This window comes from Beauveria bassiana (assembly GCF_000280675.1).
Source record: "Beauveria bassiana ARSEF 2860 unplaced genomic scaffold BBA_S00018, whole genome shotgun sequence".
Lineage (NCBI taxonomy): Eukaryota > Fungi > Ascomycota > Sordariomycetes > Hypocreales > Cordycipitaceae > Beauveria > Beauveria bassiana.
Window position 1 is genome coordinate 210,987 of NW_007930853.1, and position 20,901 is coordinate 231,887.

Consider the following 20,901-nt stretch of genomic DNA (forward strand, 5'->3'; position numbering starts at 1 on the left):
GAACTGTACATTTCATAGCATCTCATAGACTCTATATATGTAAATGACCACCTTTTCCATTTCTCTCGCCTATGCCTTGTTTTCAATCATTGTAATTCTGCCTTCTACTACAGGCGCAATCAAGCGCGTCCAGTCGACCATGCAGCCCCCATCGCCCGCCGGCTCGCACACGCTGGACTTGATGCCAGCATTGCGGATCCAGCGCGCCCAAAACTTGCGCAAAAGCAGCGTCTCTATATCCATCTCGTGGTCCGGGTCGGCGCCCGCACAAGTCTCGGCGCGGGACTCGTCTGCGACTCCTTCTTCGGCAATTTCATGGAGTGCCTTGTCGTCGTCGTCGCCGTCATCGTGCGGTAGCTTGTTGTGGCCGAGTCTAGAACGAATAAAGTTGTGCCAGCTGTTGCTCCGGTCTGTGCCCGCTTCCTCTGAGCTCTTTCGCGACAGCGTTAGGCTCTTTTCGAGGTCCTCTGAAGTCGTCGCCTGTAGGTGCTCGTCCGTGTTGCTCTTCAGTTTTGACGCTACCGTCATCCATTGTTCGGAGAGTTTTTGCCATTTTCCGACAGTTCGCAGGGCCATGAAATATTGTCTCAGCATGGTGCTGATGAGAATTCCACTCTCCTCGTCGACAATTTCTTCCGCTTGGCCTCCTTCGGACTGAACGAGCAAGCTATCGTAACCATCTATTCTTCTTTGTTAATGGCCTGCGATGCCGTACGCTGGACAGCTTGGTTAACGTACCTTTACCTCGCCCCATGTAGCCTCTTGTAGCGAGCAGATACTTCTTTTCTGGCTCGCATGGCTTGTCACCGATTTCGAGCGAGAGTACTCGTTTGTTTCTTTCCCGCGACGGGTCAAACGAGAACTTAATGTTCGAGACTTGCGGGAATCTGCCTTCTAGTGCGGGATACGTGGAAACGCTGTTCTCTAACGCATCCCAAATTGCCTGGCCCGTCACGCGGATTAAGATGGCAGGGTCCTCAAATGGAAAGCAAGTTGTTATGTCTTTCATCCTAAACGCTCCGGGGGGGTAGATTTGGTCACCTCGAATTGTTCCAGAGGCCATGATGCAGCAGTCAGCATGATAGTATTGTCGCATAATGTCACAGACAAAATTTCCAATATTCGACTCCTTCATTCGAACCGTGTTAAAACGCGCATCGAGAGGCATTGCAGTCCACCCAACAGGTTTAGCTAGCGACTTTTTTAAGTCGCTTGTCAGATTCTTGACAAGCTTTTGGGACGGAAAGTGTTCCTTGACTTTGGAAGTAATGTCCCGCCTCCAGATATCAAAGTCCCACTTGTCTGGATGCTCTTTTCTCCGACGAGCCTCTATGTAACTGAGGTTCTTGAAGTCGGTTCCAGACCGAAGCACATGCGTGCCATTGATAAGCTGGTGGTTGTAATAGTGGTCATGTCCGCCTAAAATGATGTCAATCAGTCCGTCTGTTTGCTCCGCCAGCTTGACATCGTTGGGCTCGCGCATGTGGCTTAGGCAAATGATAATTTCTGCGCCATCAGCCTTTAGCTTGGGAATGAGCTCCTTTGCAGTGGCGCTCGCCGATTTGTAGATCAAATCCGGTGGCAAAATGTTGATCGTGGCGAGCCACTCGCGCTCTCCAAGACCGATGATACCAATTTTGATGCCGTTGGATGAGGTCATCATGTGTGTAGGCTTTGCATTTCCGAGGGGCACGTCTTTACCAAGCGCAGGATCCAGAACATTGGCAATAAGCCAAGGAAAATTGCACTTTTCTGCGAGAGACTCGAACTGCTTCACGCCAAAGTCGAGATCATGATTCTATAGACAACATTAGTTCTGTTGCCGCCGCACTCAGAGCCATAATTATGGTTCACTCACCCCAACACAAGCCACATCAGTCCCGATGGCATTGAGAACAGGAATCATGTGCTTTCCTGAAGATGGAAGTCAGATATATCATAATTGGAGACATGTGGTCTCACAATTCAATTGGGGTACGTACCTTTGGTAACGCTGCTTTCAAGACTAGGGTTGAACGCGTCACCAGAGAAGAGGGTGATGAGCCTGGGCTGGCCGGCAAATTGGCTACCATTTCGGTACTCCTTGCACATGGTCATGAACCTTGGGAATCCTCCGACTGGTTCGGCGCTTGAGGGATCGACATGGTACACATCGTTGTAGTGCAAAATCCGGAGATCTGGCGCACCCTCTCCGTCGGCGCGGCCAGATGAGTATGTAACCTGGGGCTCCGCGGTGGGCTCTGGCCGTCTCATTGTGATGTACTGGAGAAGCACGATTTTTAAGATGGTGATCTGAAATACGAAAGTGCGGTGGGAGACTGAGCTGTCGAGCGCCACATGGGGTCGATCGGTACTTGGTACACAGCCGACGACAAAAGCGGAAGCCTCGGATCCAATAACACAGCACGTACCAAGTGTTGGACAAAAACCAAGGCGCTACCTGACCAACTTATTTACCTATAACTTAGTACGGAGTAGTTGCTAGTCAACCATTCTACCTCAAACCACCACTAATTATGGCGGAAAGCAGTGTAGACCCGCCATGTTTTTGTTCACCAAGTAGGCAAACAGATTGATATGCCAGTAGGGTAACAAACACTTCGCAGGCTTAAGCCGCCTGTGGTCGTTTTATAATCAACCGCCTCTCAAAGTTTGATGAATAAATACTGTTTATTTCCCCTTGTTCTTCTTCTTGTTCTTTTTATTTTTCCCTACTTTTTTCCCTTCTTTTTTCCCTTCTTTTTTTCCCTTTATTCCTTTTTTCCCTTGATTCCTTTTTTCGTCAATAACGACTTTTGTGTATTTGAACACTGCGGACAAGGCTCTGTCCAATGAGGCAAAAGGCTTTAAAAACAACCCCAGATCTTGAGTTTGGCAGCTTCCAACTGGAAGTTTGTTGTGTGGCAGGAGTAGGTTCGGGAACAGACTCGGCTCTCGGTACAAGATTACGTTACTTCGTCTTTGGTTCCCGCTGCTTCCTCGATAGGGGTTGTGGGATGTACGACCTGGGGTGTTATGCACGATTTTTTGGTTAGCGCGTCCGCCGCTTTTGCTCAATTTCGCCTCACCTAGAACGTGCCCCACTGTTCAGTCACGTGACGCATCTGACCGTGTGTGCGCAATGTATGCAAGCAAAACCGTGACAGGATCAAGTAAACGGTGGTTTGAGGGAGTTGGGGTAAAACGGTAGACAGCTGCAGCCCAGTCTTGTCTGAAACGGTGGGCTATCCCTACCGAAGCCAATTCTGTGTCCCGCGCAGCTTGTACCTGGGTGACGAAAACGGACCCCCCGCCATCTCATTCACCTATAAGTATAACTCGTTCTTGTGCCTCTTTCCATGTATGCATGTGTTCAACACGTGGCGTGGTATTGTAGGCGTGTCTATTGGGGCCAGCAGGGTCGATGTCTCGCCCAGATCGCCTAGATCCTACCCTACTTGTTGAGGCTTCACATCACCGCCCCGGGCGCAGCTCCCCTGTTTGGCGCCTATATCTTAAACGACTGGCTGTTGTAAGGCGGCATTGCTGAGAATGAAGTCTTATCCCAACTCTCTCAATTCAAATGTACTTTTCTACCAAGATACTTCGGCTATATCCAAAGACAGTTGGTCCGAGAAATTGCTGGCGGAGATGGTTCTCGACCCGTTTGTCGCCCTCGGGCTTGCCGGCAACATTGTGCAATTTGTTGATTCTAGCTGGAATGTGATATCCGGAGCTCAGAAGACCTATGAGTCAGTCACAGGTTCATCCGAAGAGAATTACGACCTCGAAGTCATCAACAACACTCTCCGCCAGTTGAGTGAGAAGCTGCGAGCAGACTGTCGAGATCGGGGTCGGGTAAAAGCCCGAGACCAGGATGAGCTGAAAAGGTTGGCAAAAGTGTGTACAAATGTCGCGGGTGAGCTGTTAGAGGTTTTGAATGACTTGGAGGTCAAGAGCAAGTTCAAGAGATGACTAAATTAGAGCGCGGCGAACATAGCTTTTAGCCAATTACGCATAACGAGTCATCATCACAGGGACGGGGGAAATTTCCCAGCCGCCCGTCCAGTAACGCGTTGATCTCTTGTTCGGTCGCGGTGGAGGCCAGGCCGACTCGGACGGGCCGACAGAGCAGTGACTCACTCACTCGGGTTCTAAGGACCGGGAGTTATCATGGAGACTTACGACGGCCGAAGGACAGCTAGCGCTACGATTTACTGCCCCGGGGCAAGCAATGACTTTGCTAGCAAGCTTAATAACAGATGGATGGGTGGATAGATGATGGACGGGTGTCTCTGCTTGAAGCGGGAAGGGGAGGGGCAAACATTGCAGGTGTTGGTGTTGGCGGGCCCGATTTGGGCCTGCTTGAGCCCCGTTTTATGGACTGCGGAACATGTAGCGGAAGTATCTGCACAATAGCACAGTATTTACTGAATACGTTTCTTTGCCTTCTAAATTGTAAGTGAGTGAAAAAAAAAGGTCGCGTTGGAGTTTCGAACTTACGACGTGAGGTGAGTTTCAGAGTGGTAAAAAGTGGATGGCACGCACTCTCAGTTAATGCTCTTTCTGACTGTGAGACCATTTTGCCCGGGGGCATCAGCTGCGCCAACGTTTTTAATATATGAAACTATGTTGCTGCTGTAGTTATAGCGCCACCAGCAGATGGGTGGATAGATTTATAGAGAGAAGATGGACGAGACGAGGGATACGTAAGATACCTACCTCGCTACTGTACTCTACTGTCCTGTCCGGCCGGCCGTCTCACAGTTGACAGCGACGGCGAAGCCAAAAGGGCATAGTGGATGGAAGGAGGGCCAGTGGCTAGAGAAACAATTGGGGGGGGGGGGCGCACCGGATCTTCCATGTTAGCGACTCTAGCGGCAGCAGGGAGGGAGAGGGGAGGAGCGTACTCGTCGAGGAGAGCCATTGGCACACCTCCGGAGGCAAGCAAGCAAGTCCTCGTCCAGCACAGCGCACAAACTGAACTGCCGGCTTCTGTTCTCCATCATCACCGCCGCCGTGGTTGGCTGGCGATGGCGACAGCCTGTTTTAAGGCACCCATCCTCGTCCTCCCGCGCCCTGGTACTGAAACCGTACCCAAAACAGTCTGACAAACGGTAATAGATTAGACGGATGGAAACGGCCTCCTTACCGTTCTAAATTGGGGTTATGTAGAGTTAATGCACGTCCCGGCCTTACGGTCGGCTCAGGTTCAGCTCAGCCACAGCTCAGTGCAAAAGCGGCGCTGCTCAAGGCTCTTTCTAACGAAAGCAGGGATGTGAACATCCGACATCAAGTGGTTGTAATTTTCAGTGCCAATGTTATTTTTGTTCAAGAAAGCTGACGACGTCTCAGTTGCAATTCATTCGTTGACCGTTGTTGAAATATTGTCGTTGAAACCCGTACACGTGTACTGTCTAACGAAGTAGTAGTGTCGTGGACGAGTTGGACATTGTGACGAATTGCTGCTATTCCTCCGTGATGATCGTCGTGGACAAGCCGGACACGTGTGTCTTAGGCTTGCTCGGTATACATCGGAGAGACTGACTCCGTCGTCCGTGTCAGTAAGCAGGTGGCAGACAAGCAGAATGCAGGGCGAGAGACGCCGACGCCCTACGAATACGGGTGTGAGCGGTTTGAAAAGGCCCCGTCCATTCCGGCCACAACTGCGAGTGGAGTCGCTAGTTCCAAAACAAAAAGGCTCGTTTACGTCGCGCCCTATGAAAGGCAGATTGCAGGAAAGACAATTTACTGGGCGCGCCCGGTTGAAAGCCGCGTAGAGTTAGGGCTGGGGCGGGTCAGCAACCCGTTGTCGTGGTCCTGGTGCGCGGACGACGGCAGACCGAGGCCACGCAAGCAAGTTACCGGGCCGTAAAAGGACCGGTAAAAGCTGCAATCGGACGTGGAAAGTTTTGAGGAATTCGACAACGATAGCTTCAGATGCGTCTTGCAGCAGACGAGCCCTTGCTTGTACAGAACAACGAGACAAGGAGAACGAAGAAATTCATTCCACTCTTGCAAACAGGCTGGGGCTGTGCCGCTGTGCTGAAAACCGGCGCAGGCTGAAGCAGCGGCCAGGCCTGAACAGGATTAGCGGCTTCTGCCTGTGACTCATTTTTCGACTCCACCACCCATTCTGGATCAAGGTACAAGCAAGCGTAGTAAGGTCTTAACACCTCTCAACCGTCGGTACCTCCTCTAGGACTGCCACTGGCCCCGAAACTTGGTGCCTGAGAAATACATAACGTCCCCATGATTTTTTCTTCGCCCACACTTCGCTTTCTTCTTTTCTCCTCACCCCAAACGCACATTACACCTACACATTACAAGATACACAGCGCCTCAGGCTGCCTTCAAGATGCGATAAATCATCTCTTTCCCCAGAGTTCCCCTCCTGAATCTGTCAAAATTCAGTCTCAAGACTACAACATTCACCCCACTCAATCTTCTTCTCCCCGTTCAGCTCACCTTTTGGTCGACCTGAACTTCAGCACTGCTTGCAACAGCTTCAGCTCCAGTTCCCCTACAACCGCCAACATTTCAGGCCAAGACTTCCCAGTCTTCACCACGGATTCCCAGTCATCATGGCTTCCCCAACCAGCTTCCGCCCTGCCGGCACCACCCGAGCATTCACCACATCTGAGCCCAGCACAGAGCCCACAGCAGGACTTCGTCTTGTTCGACAACACTCCGTCTCACAACGCTAATCGATCTTCGGTTTCGCTGTTCAGCCAGCGTCGTCACTCGTACCATCATCGTCTAGAGAAAGCTGCTTCCGCTATTCAAAACCCGGGCGTGGTTCAGCTCCTCCCGACTTTGGGACGTCTTCCATATTCTGTCAACGCCAAACGTGTCTCCAACAACAATCGCTTTTACGCATCCTCGGCTCCGTCCTCTACTGTTTCTTTGAAGCAACGGTCTTCAAGCGCTCGCCCCCCCGTCCCTCTCTTCAATCAGAGTCTCGGTGACATAGATCAATCCGCCACGATGATGAATGCAGCAGATGTCGACTTGGACGACCTTCCCATCTATGATGGTGAAGTCTCCAACACTGCCTTCTCTTCGCCTGCGCTTGCCTCTTTTGACTTCAACGGCAGCATGTCAAGCTCCGCTTCCAACTTGGGAACTGTCTCGCCCCAGGATCTCTTGGTCCAGGAGCCTTTCATGTCCGCCCCCAACTCGGCTGCTCTCACTGCCTTGACTTCTCCGTCGATCTACAATGAGTCTCCCGACTTTGACAACTATGACGTCTCTCCCAACTTCGAGGCTGCCGACTTTGGTAACCCAAGCGACTCGTGGTACTCCCTGTTCCCTCCGGAGTCTAGCGCCCCCGAGGCCACCAACGCCGACGACTCGCCCAACCAGGGATCCGATTCTGATTCAGTAGGCCAGGCTTCTGGCAACAGCAAGCGCAAGTCTAGCGGCTCGCCCTCCAGTGGCGGCCGCCATGCTGCGGCTGCTGGCGTCAACGCGCGCAAGCGTGATAAGCCCTTGCCTCCTATCATTGTTGAAGACCCCAACGACGTTATCGCTATGAAGCGAGCTCGCAATACTCTAGCTGCTCGAAAGTCGCGTGAGCGCAAGGCTCTGCGTTTCGACGAGCTTGAGGATAAGATTGCTAAGCTCGAAGCTGAGCGCGACCACTGGAAGAACATTGCTTTGTCTCAATCTGGTTCCCGATAGAAAGAGTCTCTTCTGGTGTTAAAAGTTTCTTGTTTTTGTTGTTTTGATTGCCTGTTGCAATTCCTTAGGTCTCTGTATTTTATTTTAGTTAGCCATGGCGGCTGGGAGATCCCCGTGAACCTTTTCTTTCGAGTCTTTTTTTTCTATAGGCTACTCTGCCTCTTATCAGTGTGATATTATTGACTATACTTGTTCGAACAATGCTTTTTGATGCTTAAATCTCTTGACAATTCTATTCAACCAAACTTGGCCTATCCCTTCTGTTGTAGCATTTTTAGCAGCCTGCAGCAACAAGCTTCTCGAGTAAGACTTTGTATCTACAAAGTGCTGTGCGAAAGTATTGTATCCCGGCTCTGCACATTGAACCTTGACGAAAGGTATCAAGCTGTATGTAGATTGGCCACCTTTTAGCCCGGACCTTGGTCCTGCTGGACTTGGACGAAATATTGTTTTAGGGATCGCTACAGCTGAGATGTAAATCGGACCTAACAGTGGCTTCGTACATACGTTGATTAAACCTGAGAGACTTCACAAACGACTTGTTGTAGAACCGGCTTAGTATCATGCCTCTGAGAATGGCGGCTGTCATCGAGGCTGAGGGGGGGACATATACGAGACTGTGATAAGCTGAGTCTCCCAGTGCACCAAAATGCCTTCTTTCAGGCTGTAGTAGTGATGAGATATTAGAATCACCGTCTGGTGTATGTATATACAGGCTAAAATCATCTGCTGGTGGTATTTATGATCATGAAAACAAGAAATCACAATTGACGTCATCTCTCAGCGCCCGTTAAAACTCCCCCGGTCCCGGTCCAAAGTACTCGCCCGGGGCGAGCGTCATATGAGGACACGATACGCCATCCTCGCAGCCCGAACCGACAACTGTGTTTCCCCACCAGTTGAATTCTGTCCCTTTGTACGCCAGACCAAAGAACTGAACCAGGCCCGAGATGGCGATGCCGGCGGAAAAGGCAGCGGACAGCACAAAGTTATACTAGAGTTCAGTTAGCACCGCGGTCTCACGCGTGATAGGCTGACAAAAACATACCTTGGACCAGAAGCCGAGGAAACGCTTGCGGAGGAATAGCCACGAAAAGGCCGCCACGGGGACGGCGGGCCACATCTGGGAGAGGTTGTACGGCGCCCAGGACAGACCACCGTTCATCAGGACAACAGGGTGAATGTTGCGGATAAAGGCGCTATTGGGCCACTTCTTGCCGGCCAGCCAGAAGAGGAGCACAATGACAACGCCAAGGGGGAAGCCGAGAAGGGTGACGGAGTAGGTGCCGCCGACACCCCAGAGACGCTTGGGACCAACAGTACCCCACAGAACAGCAGCGGTGAAGAAGGTGTTGATGCCAGGGCAGGTGAAGCGGAAGGGAGCATCGTCAGTGCAAACGTCCTTGAGGCGGACCTGGAATTGGATAATACCAATGTAGACAAAGGTGGTGACGAGACTGGGAACCATTTGTGCAAAGAAGGTGAAGCGCGGTGCAATTTTGATATAATGAGCTAGCTTCAAGTCGTTGCTAAAGGCCAAGGCGTGGGCACAGGTGACGTAGCCATAGGACTTGAAGAAGCACATGGCCAGAGCGTTGCCCTCGACGAAGGAGCCGCCGATGAATTCCGCGAGGACGTTGAGGGTGACTTCGACGCCAGTCATCGCGTAGACAATACCGACGGGAACGACAAAGATGAGACACATGATGACGCCGTAAAAAACAACACCGACAGACGTATACGTGGGGTAGATGGCAATGGCAACGCAGCCGACGGCAACGGCGAAGATGAGGGTGAGAAAGTACCACCACTCAGGAACCTCTTTGTAGGCCTTCATCAGACGGTTGTGGACGTCAAGAACACGCCCTTCTTCGACCTCGTGCTTCTTGGACGGACGGAAGCTGTTGATCAGATCGCGAAAGCCCATCATGATCTCGGTGCGGTGGAAGAGAGCGGCGTAGGTGACAACAGCACTATAAACGGCAAAGAAGATCATATATACGACAGTGTTCGCGGCCGAGAGGTATGGGGGAGAGTAGGCTTTGTACTTTTCAAGGTCCATGATACCATGGTCATCAAGGATACTGCTGACGTTGTAGTTCTTGGCGAAGCGATCGTACGGCTTGTTGGAGTTGACGGGCAGGTAAGCAGCGCCCCAGACGTTGCTGTAGTACATGGCGGCGATAACGGGCATGGTGATGGCCATTCCGCCAAAGTTGTTTGCAATGCTGAAAAACGGCAGCATCAGAGGGTCCCACAGGTAGATGACAATGTTCCAATCAAAGGTCGGTAGAGGGTTGAGGCCAAGGCCCTTCAAGCCGCCCGTAATGACGGACAGCTTGGCATTATCGGGCGCGATCCAGGTCATCCAGGAAAAGTATGCCAGACCCTGGAAGATGTAGTTGGGGAACCAGAACCACACGAACATGGCGGTAAAGGCTATGCAGAAGAACTTGAGACGGCTCATGCGCCAAAAAGTACGGAACGGACCAGCCACGGCAGGGTTGGTGTCCCCATGAAAGGCCGAGTTGAGGGCAATCGTGACGAGGGACTGCGGCCACACGCAGTACGACGGATAGACGAGGAACCGCCGACAAATACCCGCCAGGCTGTAGCCGATGAAGTTGGTCGAAAGGGCAATGAGGATCTGGTAACGAAAGCTCAGCGCCCAGCTCTGGTTGAAGAAATGCGGCAGGTACTGGATCCAGATGATGTAGTTTGTGTAGGGAACCGACTTTGAGATGGAAGCCATGATGGTGATGAGCATATGCTCCTTGCGGTTGAAGGGGCCTGGATTGAGGCTGTGACGGACGCCAAATAGCGTGAAGCCCACGTCAGGGAGCACCTTTTCGAACAGCTTGCCGACAGGGAAGGCGAGCAGCTGGGGTACGTTGGCAGTCACGGCGATGGCGGGCTGGCGGATCTCGAAGAAGCCGTTGATAAAAGCGACGGCGACGGAGAAGAAGATGCCAATGACCCAGGCGCGGATCGTCGAGCACGGCATATTTGGGTCGTCGTGATTGCTGACGACGGCGCGCACCTCGGCGTACGGCGAGTTATTGGTGATGAGGGCCGCCTCAATCTTCATCTCGGCAATCAGCTGCTCATGCTTTTCCGGATTCTCAAACACATCGTCATTGTCTGGTCGCGGTGTCAAGGTCAGCGGGGGTTGTACACGCCTTTAAAAGAGAATTATTCGGCAGTAACTTACGCAGAAACTCTTTAATCCGTTCCAGAATACTCTGAGGAAAGTTGGGATCACGGTGGTGGAGCTTGTGCACCTGGAGCATGAGCTGCAAAACAAAGTCAGACGAGAAAGACATGGTAATAATGGCAACAATTCATTCTCAATTATACTTACAGTACGCGTGGCTTCGAGATCAAAGGTGGCGGCCAGCTCCTTGGCCTCGAGCAAATCATCTTCCGTGACATTGAGGTCGTGCTCGGCACGCTCATCGTCAGCGGCGGCAATGGCGACATCGATGCCCACAGACTCATGAAGACCCTTGAGAGAATTTATTAGCCCCCTTTTCCTCTCACTCAAGATAGTGTCACAATTAAAAGAGACTCACCTGCTTTTCGTTAACGACACCGCCACGAGGCTCGTGGTGAGCCTCGGCGAAGTCGCCAGCGAGCTCGCTGCGCTTTTCAGGCAAGTCAGCCATGGTCAGTCGACAAGCCAATACAGGATGGTAGAAATTCGAGACAAAATCGACCAGACGCGGATAATACAGAATGTCTTAGTCTTTTAGGCGGGGAGCTTGGACTCTTTATGGTTGGCTACAAGACTGGAATTGGCCGTGCGGAGGAGGCTCCCAATCTCTCTCAAGGCATGCTGGGGGGAAACCACATCTGGAGAGACAAGAGGCACACGCCAAGAGGTACGAGGAACATGTTGCCACAGGTATAAGCAGTCAGAGCAGTGGCGTTTTCTGAGAGTATCCGCCTCTTAGCCGACCTTCTGTAACGGGGCAAGGCCGCCGGCCTCGACATTGAGGATATAGGATATCGCCATTTCTCTCAGACGCCCAGCCGACCGAGGGATGCATCTAGGACCCAACTCCGGGCGCTCGAGGACCTGTGCTAAATGGACGGCCCCGGGACTAGAAGCACGCTTAGCCCAATCAATGCAATCATTGGCTTCTCAGAGTCGCTAGTGCCATGTGCCCCAGTCAATTTATGCTTGGCAGATAAGGTATCAATTAGCGTTGTCATGCTCTGCCCTTGGACGTGGCGACTCCGTGATGTGGTCCGTGGATGGGGAGAACTGAGCAACGGCTCAACTAGTGATTAGTTTGTTGCAGGGACTTTTGCATGGACCAGCACAAGTAACTAACTAGTAGCGCCTTTCTGATCCGTCAGAAGTTGCTCGTGATGTTATCTGCTGGAAGGATTGCCGCAAGGTTGCGCGCTACGATTGTGTCAGCCCCACGTCGCAGTCTCGCCCTATTGCTACCTGAGCCAGGATGCAGAGACAATCTAGACAATAGTTGACAGTCGGTGAATGCGATAGTCGTCAGCCGAGGCGGACCAGCTCATCCTTTTCTTGAGCAATCTGACAAAAGAACTTTCCATTGACAGAGTCCCCTGCTTATTATCTCGTTGGTGACTTGTGGCTTGCCCGTTCCCCGCCCCCCCCCAAAAGTTCATCTCGTTTCAGCTACTCAATTCAACTTGCGGATGTCGTTTTGCGGGAAGACGATGCTCTCAAGTCGAAAAGTAGATTCGCAGTGGCTCGGTTTTCGCACGATTTTCACCTTGCGTGTTAGCTGTGCTCGCTTGCATGATGCCGGCTTGGCCATTGCATGGCGATTTGCCGCTGTGTGCTTGGCCAGATCTGAGGCTTCTGCGACGGCTCGGCAAGCCACAAGTCTAAAGGAAGCACGGGAAGGCGCTCCTGGGGTAGCGTGTGGTGCGTGTGTTGTTCTGAGCCCCTGTCCTCGGCTACCTAGTAAGTAGGAACTTTTGTCGAACGGATAACGAAAATGGCGCCAGAGCAGATGGCGTTTTTTGAGTTCCCCACATGCATACATACAGGCTACATATGCGCTAACTGCCAGCTTTTCCACAAATCACCGCTGTCGTTTAATGGTAATTAATGGGTTGGTAATTCTTTCTTCCCCAGTGGTACGGAGAAGATGCACACAGTTATTGACGAGCAACAGTGGTACGGAGTGGATGCATATTTATTACGAGCAACCTGTTTCGAGCCTTGCGTCCGGGCTAGGTGGCGGGTGCTCGTAATGGCCATGAAGGAAATAGGCATTGGCTGGAACCGTTTTCCAAGACATGAAAGCGTATTTATCCGCTAATCAGCTAACTGTGCGCATGGAAACTGTCTGCTACCGAGATGCAAAATAAGGGTTCCATTTACCACTGGCAAAGGTGCAAGACGTTCAGAAACTCAACTATAGTCGGCAAGTAAAACTGATCCTGCGACAAGGTTTTGACCAATTTTACATGTTATATGCGGCTATTGTACGGATATGTGACAGCCATGACGCCCTGTTGGGTGCGTTGAGCTATGAGTGCGGCTGAAGCAGCCTGGTAGCACGAAGCGATTCGTCGCTTGGAACCTGACGTCTACATTACGCCGCTTCGACTTGCCGCTTCAACTTGTACCAATTACTTTCACTACCCGATTTTGAGTCCGGCTGTTGGCTTGCTGCCCGCTTTGCAAAAGGACCTACTCATGTTTCGGCCGACGAAATCCGAAAACACCGTCATTTATAGACTGTCAAAAGCCACTGAAAGCAATGAAGCCATGGTTCTTTTGCGCGTGAAGGCTGTCAAGTTGATTAGCATGGACCGCTTGGCATGCGGCAGGCCTGTCACAGGTCGTAGGTAATCAGGTGCCTTGGCGGTCCGTCCTCCACATCCGTGCCAAGACGCCATCAATGAAGAGCGTCCGCCTCCGGGAATGAGAGGATAAGTCGGCTCAATTAGCGAGAGGTGGCTGATCAAGGAAGGCTCTCACTATTCTTCGCCGCTCATACATACGAGGCGGAGTACATGAGCTCATCGCGGAGAAACTAGTAATCTCGTGGCTGAAGAGGCGCGATCAAAAGTTCCGCCTAAAAGGACTCGAATAGACGCCTCGTCTGATTGTCGCGAGAATAGGAACTTCGGAACCACGTCCCACCAGTCATCTTTTGGAGCGAGGCGAGGGAGGGCAATTCAATATTCACTTCATATGAGGCGCAGAATCACCAGATCCCAAGATGCGGCGTTGATACACCAATTACAGGGCCGCAGCTAGGCGCAGACCATTAGTTGCAGCTCAAGATTTTCTCGCACACACCTGCTCACTGGACGCTTCCCGAGTGAGGTATGTGGACCTGACAGGGCTGCGATGTCTGGGGTAATCTGCTCCTCCCCTTCTTAGTTTGCTGAGAGACATCATTTAGGGAGGGCTTATTACGTACAAGAGAATAGCTATTTTCGTATAAGAATCAGCCGCCGTGCATGAGGCGCAACAATGTTTGGTAGCAAATTGGTGCCCAGATTGACCTGCTAGTTCAGGTCAGCCGCTCATTGCATCTCCCGGTGCGAGTGGTTCGGGTAAGAGCTGTTCTAGCCGGTCCTGCTTCTTTTTCGAGCTCGGCTTCAATTCCACCAAAGTCATTGTATACTTTTTGTCCGTCCTTTCCCTGTCTTCCTCCCTCTCGAATCTGCTTCTTTGTGTACTTGGCCTGCCATACTGTGCTGCTTTTTCGCACTTTCCTTAGACTCACAGCCGAACCTTTGTTTGCTACCACCGGAAAGCGACGCGCTGATGAGTGCCATGATCCAAATGCATCTGCAATATTCCTACAAGGGGCTTCAGAATCGTCTTTGAGGTGCTGCATGGACCTGCCTTCTTTGTTGTTGGGAGGAGTAAGGTTCGCAGCTGAACGAGGCCAATCACAGTAGCTTATCAGTAGTATCGGTCACTTATTATGCGTCGCTCATCTTTATCTGGGAGTTCACGCAAGCTCCAATATTAGCCAGACCGCACAGTCAAGGCGGTAGCCAGCGCTGGATATTTGACTTGAGTGCTTCAAATATCTAGTCAATGGAAGAGATATGTCACGGAGCTATTTGACTGTACTAAACTAATTGAAGATGCACGTGAAGACGCGCGGGCGGTGAAGCATTCTGCCTGGACCTGTAGTGGGGTGGATGGGTACGTACCGTGGCAGGAACCGGTTGATTGACAACATACGTGTCTGCTCAAGGCCAATTCAACGTCAACTGTCGCTTCGCCGCCATTGTCAGCCAAATCTAAGAAAATCTTCCTTCCTGGCTTCTCCTTTAGACGGATGATAGCTTATCAGCTCTTGCTCAACCCGGAGCAGATTGCGGGGCCGGAGGAAACATGACGACACAGCTGCTCGCTACCGAGCTAGCTAACCTCATCCAGGAGAGCAAGCGGAAGCACAATGACTTGCGACAGGTACGAAGTTTAATTCTTTCAGAGACAGACCAAATATATGACTAATATCTTGACTCCTAGGCTGCTGAAAAGTCCCTGGAAGATTTGAAGCAACTTGGCCCCATTTCTGAGAGTGCCGTCTCTGAGCGTGAGCCCGCATCCTACCCCTCTGTTGCGTGCATACTAACAAGTTCTCCCCAAGAGTTGTCGCAAAAGATCAACTTCGTCAACCCTTTCATTATTGCTTGTGGTACAAAAAATGCCAAGTTCACCAGCATTGCCATCGTATGCCTGCAAAGGCTCATTGTCGCTAGTGCCCTACCGCGATCCAAGCTCAATCAGGTTCTCGAGGCCTTAATGCAAGCTTCCTCAGCGGCCCTAGATGTCCAGCTCAAAATATTGCAAGCTCTGCCGTCACTTTTACAAAACTACGCCGCGGAGCTTCAAGGCGAGCTACTTGTTACCACTCTTAATATTTGCTTCATTTTACAGAGCAGCAAAAATGCAATCGTCAACAACACGTCTGCGGCTACACTACAGCAGCTTGTAGTAGCTGTCTTTGACAAGGTTGCTACGGAAGATAGTACGTTGGCCTATGATCTTACCGCAAGAAACGACTGACCTCCCTAGAAATCAGTTCCAATGAGCCCTTTGTTGGCGAGGCAGCTACTGCTAATGGCAAGGTCGAACTGCGTGCCGCCGCCCTCGACGCTTACAGAGTGCGTCGCACCAATATGCCCAACTCGAAGCCTGTGCTGACCGTTGATAGATATTCAATGACCTTTGTCTTCTTACCGAGAACCAAAGACCTGAATATATGCGCTTCGCCGGCCTGCCCCAAACTTTTGGACTTGAACTCATTGAATCCGTCATTACCAATCATGGCAACTTGTTGGCTGCGCATCCTGAACAGGTACAAGTGCTGAGAGTACGTGTCATGCCTCTGCTCGTAAGTGCTCTGAAAGGAAAGCCTTCCTTTTCCACATCAGTCAGACTCGTTCGCATCTTGTACACCTTGCTACGCCGCCATATTAGTCTCTTGTCGGAAGAGTGTGGCGAGGCGCTCGACATCTTGACTCATTTGATGGATCATGACTCGCTGCTTTGGAAAAGAGCTTTGTGCATGGAGGTATTTCGCGGTCTCTTTGCCGAGCACGCGCTGATACGAGAAATATATGCATTGTACGATGCCAAAGAGGGGCAGAAAGACGTCTTTAAGGAACTTGTTGCCATCTTTGTTCGACTCGGCACAGAGAAGCCTGCCGTCATAGGACTTAGTCACCAGTCTACAATTCCAGCTTCTGATAGCCGTGACGATCAGGATGCCTCTGACCAGGCCGTTTTGGAAGCCAGTGGCGTTGGTGGCATCATGAGTGGCACTTCTGGCGCTGAATTGTCACACGTTGGCATCAGCACCAAATGGAGTACCATCCGTGTTCCTTGCATCGACCAGCTGGACAAGACCGAACCGCCTCCTATCCCAGAAACATATGTATACAGCTTAATCTTGGCGTGCATCTCCTCTCTCTCAGATGGTCTTGCCAAGTTTATTCTTCCGCTAACAGTCTCCAACGAAAGCAAAGGTCGCCGCAAGGTCTCTCCACAAGAAACAGAGAGGGATTCGCCAGCACCGCAACACCTGCAGGCTGAAAAACCAGCATTACGAACCAGGCAAGAGCGATCTTCATCTTTTAAGAAGAATCCGATCCCTGTCAATCCACTCAAGCTCGAAAGTCATCCTCTACACTCCGAGATTGTGATATGTTCGTCGATGGTGGATGAGTGCTGGCCCGCCATCCTGGCTACATGCTCCAATTTCCTCTATGCTTCGCTGGATTCGGAGTACTATCATGGACTTGTTCGAGCCTTTCAACGCTTTGCTCACGTCGCCGGTCTGCTTCAGCTCACAACCCCAAGAGATGCGTTTCTGACAACACTCGGAAAGTCAGCCGTGCCACCCAATGTTCTAAAAGCCTGTCTCAACGCTGGCCAATCACGGTCAGTCGCACCTAGCACAACCCCTGATAATCCTGCCTCTTCCATCTTGAACAATGCGAGAGGTCTTTTGAGCGTCGAGACACTCCAGAGCTCTCAAACAACAGAAAAGCAGCGTCAAATGAGCGCAGATACGACCGGTGCATCGTTGAACACCCGCAACTTGCTCTGTCTGCGTGCACTTTTGAATCTTGGTATTGCGCTCGGCCCGACGCTCGGCACATCATGGAGCATCATCCTTGAGACACTGCAGCAGGCCGACCTTGTCCTTTTCTCTGCAAGCAAAGGTTCGATCAGATCTCCGTCTGTGAGCAGAGCTCCCGAGCAGGGAAGCGAGAATGAACACAATTCTCTGATGACAAATTTCAGCAACGAGGTTCGCTCTGTCGAAACTGCTGCGTCTAGACTGTTCGAGAGTACAATCGACTTTCCTGACGAACAGTTTGCCCAGGTGATTGAAGCAATTTGCGGATTGTTGACAGTGCAACCTTCTACCGACAGCACTTCAGCGCAGCCGCAAACAAAGGTACCACTGCAGCCTGGCCAAGGCCACCACAGGCGTGTACTTAGCTTCTCCAAACCCACAGTCACGGACACCAATCAAGAGCTGCTGTTTGCTTTAGCCAAGCTTGGTGAAATCGCATCCATCAATTCGGAAAGACTTCTTAGAAGCGATCCTGATAAATCCGGCTGGGATTTGCTGGTCACTCAACTAGGTTCTACGTTGAACTCAGGTACAATGAGCGCGCCCGTTCGGACAAGGGCGGCTGAAGTACTAGCAAGATTCATGCTTGAATCTGGTAGTATAGCTGCAAATCTCCCCGAGGAACTACGTGGCCCTATACAGGTGCGTCTTCTTGGAGGGTTGCGTGATTCACTAGCTGCGTTACAAAGAAAGAAACGAGACGACTCTGTTTCTGGGAGCACGACGGACCTAGAAATACATCGGGTCATCCTCGAAGGATTGCGCCAAATTCTTGAGAATTATGGCGAGAGCCTAGTGGAGGGCTGGGATGTTGCCTTTGACATCATCAACAGTGTGTTTGTGGCTAGCGATGCGATCGCAGAGAACAGCAGAGACTCAAGCAAGCCAATCGGAACCCGATCATCGAAGCTGGTGCGCTCTGCATTTGGCTCGCTGCAACTCATCTGCTCAGACTTCCTGGCCTCGCTTCCCAATAGCTGTTTCTTAATCCTTGTAGATGCGCTGTACAATTTCAGCTCGCAAGATGATGATTTGAATATTGCCTTGACGGTAAGATGACCTACAGATTGGATGACTCGAATTGCGCTTACGACAATCCAGACTGTGACCTTTTTCTGGATACTCTCCGACTTTTTATCTAGTCGCTCAAAGTCGCTAGAAATTACCGAAGAGCTGATGAAAGATGTTGATTCCACAAGCTTAGCGAAGCTCGCTGCAGATAGTGAGAATAGGAATTCCTCGGCGGCGCTCTGGCTGCTTTTACTGCAACGGCTCACGGCCGTAAGCTCTGATATGAGGCTCGAGCTTCGTAACAGTGCCATACAGACATTACTTCGCATATTTGATGCGTACGGGGACCGCCTTACTCCAGAGGCGTGGTCTATGTGTATCAAATCCGTCCTTTTCAGACTTCTTTCGTCACTTCAAGATGAACTAGAGGCCACAAGCGAAGACGGAGCCGATGATGCCCATGAATGGCATGATACCTCGGTCGTCGTTCTGAATGGCATTTCTACTCTCTTGGCCAACTACCTCGATGCACTGACAGCGCATCCGTCTTTCAACGAGCTGTGGAAAGAGCTATTGGAACATTTTGCGAAATTGCTTGATCACAAAGTTCTTGTCATTAATACTGCAGCCTTTAAGGCACTGGCTCATATCTTGTCACAAGCAAACCAGGAGCAGAAAGCAAAGCTCAATGATGATGCCGTTGACATGGCATGGCAACTGTGGGCGCGTGGCGTTCCATCTACGAGTGAAGCAAAGGGAGAAGACAACCAAAGTTGTCTGCTGGCATATGTCGGGGCTTTGGCAGAGCTATATCAGCTAATGCAAGAGAAGCTCGCGGTTAAAAGAGTTGAGAGAATGCTGACTCTGCTTCATGCATCGGCCCAGGAGGCTTCGCTCGGTTCGTTTGCAACGGACCTGGACAACTTGACACAGCTTCAATCGAAGATTATGGAAGCGGTCAAGATGATAAGAACCGACGTGGATGGGGTTCCGTCTGCAATGCTGTCGCACGCCTCGAAACTTGCCACACTAGCCTTCGAGCAAGAGACGAGTCGGGACAAGAAGCCTAAGCGCACGTTTGTTGCACTTTCCAGAGCAAGCATCTCTTTTTTAGAAACAGTGGCACTGAAGCACGCTGCAGACAAGGACATTTACACCAGTGGATCATTGGCGACGACCCTTGCGGCTCTTTGCAAGCCGATCACATTAAAGTACAGCTTCCCACTGACAACAAAAGCGGCCCAGCCATGGAGAACAGCAACATTATCTGCTCTGGCCGTTTTGGAGGCTGCTTTGCCGCAAATGAAGGATCTAAAGGTCCCAAAAGAGATTGCACAGCATGTTTGGCTCAATGTTGTAAGCCTAGCTGACAGCATCCTCAGTGCCGACTGTGACGATGCCTTGGACAGCACCAATTTTGCTGCTGACGAGGAGTTTGACATTGCGTCTTTCAAGCGACTACGGAATCTAATAATACCGGATCTCGGCGCAGAAGATGTTCCTGGCGAGGCCAGAAAAAACCTTGCCTCAAGCCTGTTCAAGACGTCCATCATCCATGCACCCACCGACACCGATTACGAAATTATCAACGGAGAAAGCGACAATGGATTATCTGCACTATATAAGACACGGACTGGCCGAACTATATTCGTGCCCCCAACACGCCGGACCAAGATTGCATATGTCGCGTTTGAAGAGTTATTTGCCCTCGTGGCTCAAGAGCAGGTCCATGAGCTCCGCAAACCAAAGCAAACGCGGAAGGGTGCGGCAAAGAATGATGCGGCTGCATCGTCCTTGAGAGCCCGGATCGCTTCTGCCGTGGCGCTGTTTTTCATTATACGGTGCGCTCTCACTTTGCGAGCGTACGTGGCGGATCAGCCGCTGCGAGGAAAGATGCCGCAGCCGTTGAGCCAGAGACGAGAGCTGCTGTGGACGCTGCAGAAGCTCGTCGACCTGCACAGCGAAGCCGATGCTATCCCGGCCCTGCAAGGAGCGCAGAGTACGAGCAGGAAGCATTTGTTGCGGCTGTATCCGCTTTTGGTCAAGGGACTGGTAGCAGGAGATGATGAAGAGGTTTTGGAATTGCTGAGGGAAGCGCTGGACGTGATAGGAGGAGAGCTGGGCATTGCTTAGAACCTAGTGAAATAGGTAATTCATCTATCTACCCGGCAGGCAGGACCTTGTTGTGATGTGATCCCCATCGGCCGCCAAATCCATCTACCTACGTTTATTAATTATCAGCGACACTGCTTCAGCTGGCGCTGGAGGACCCAGTATCTTGGATTCACAGCCTAACATCGAAATTCTTCACCGTCTTTGTCTTGTTTGCATTTTCATACGCCATGCCATAACTCGTTCCGAGATAGCGTCACTCTTGCTGGCCAGAAGCCTGGCCCTCGCGATGCAAGAATCATCATTACGTGGACAAGGAGCTGATACAGTCAGCCCGGATATGCACGCCATTTATGCCACCACTAGCGGATATTAGAGGAAAGGATAAAAGGGTTACAGAGGGCAAAATGGTCGATTAGGCGCTCGTGTCAACACCCGCGCAAGACGGGTCTCGCGCCGTGAGAAGACCTTCTAAAGGCGGCAAGCGCGACACTGCTTCCGA

At 51.3% G+C, this 20,901-nt stretch overlaps 4 protein-coding genes across 4 annotated transcripts; 2 read left to right on the forward strand and 2 right to left on the reverse strand.

Annotated features, from left to right (window-relative positions):
• Positions 1-69: 69 nt before the first annotated feature.
• On the reverse strand, positions 70-2,253 carry BBA_06271 (5'-nucleotidase domain-containing protein; the record flags this gene model as incomplete). The annotated part of the gene is made up of 4 exons (XM_008601368.1): positions 70-680; positions 739-1,798; positions 1,859-1,914; positions 1,983-2,253. 4 exons carry the CDS (start codon positions 2,251-2,253, stop codon positions 70-72), a joined length of 1,998 nt encoding a protein of 665 aa, XP_008599590.1.
• Positions 2,254-6,231: 3,978 nt separating this feature from the next.
• BBA_06272 (bZIP transcription factor) lies at positions 6,232-7,662 on the forward strand (the record flags this gene model as incomplete). Its single annotated transcript, XM_008601369.1, has 1 exon — positions 6,232-7,662. One exon carries the CDS (start codon positions 6,232-6,234, stop codon positions 7,660-7,662), a length of 1,431 nt encoding a protein of 476 aa, XP_008599591.1.
• Positions 7,663-8,452: 790 nt separating this feature from the next.
• On the reverse strand, positions 8,453-11,327 carry BBA_06273 (OPT oligopeptide transporter; the record flags this gene model as incomplete). Its single annotated transcript, XM_008601370.1, has 5 exons — positions 8,453-8,656; positions 8,711-10,803; positions 10,874-10,955; positions 11,024-11,167; positions 11,235-11,327. The coding sequence occupies 5 exons, from the start codon at positions 11,325-11,327 to the stop codon at positions 8,453-8,455; spliced, it is 2,616 nt and encodes an 871-aa protein (XP_008599592.1).
• A 3,692-nt stretch (positions 11,328-15,019) lies between these two features.
• On the forward strand, positions 15,020-20,420 carry BBA_06274 (endosomal peripheral membrane protein; the record flags this gene model as incomplete). The annotated part of the gene is made up of 5 exons (XM_008601371.1): positions 15,020-15,097; positions 15,158-15,659; positions 15,707-15,795; positions 15,846-18,326; positions 18,378-20,420. The coding sequence occupies 5 exons, from the start codon at positions 15,020-15,022 to the stop codon at positions 20,418-20,420; spliced, it is 5,193 nt and encodes a 1,730-aa protein (XP_008599593.1).
• Positions 20,421-20,901: the final 481 nt, after the last annotated feature.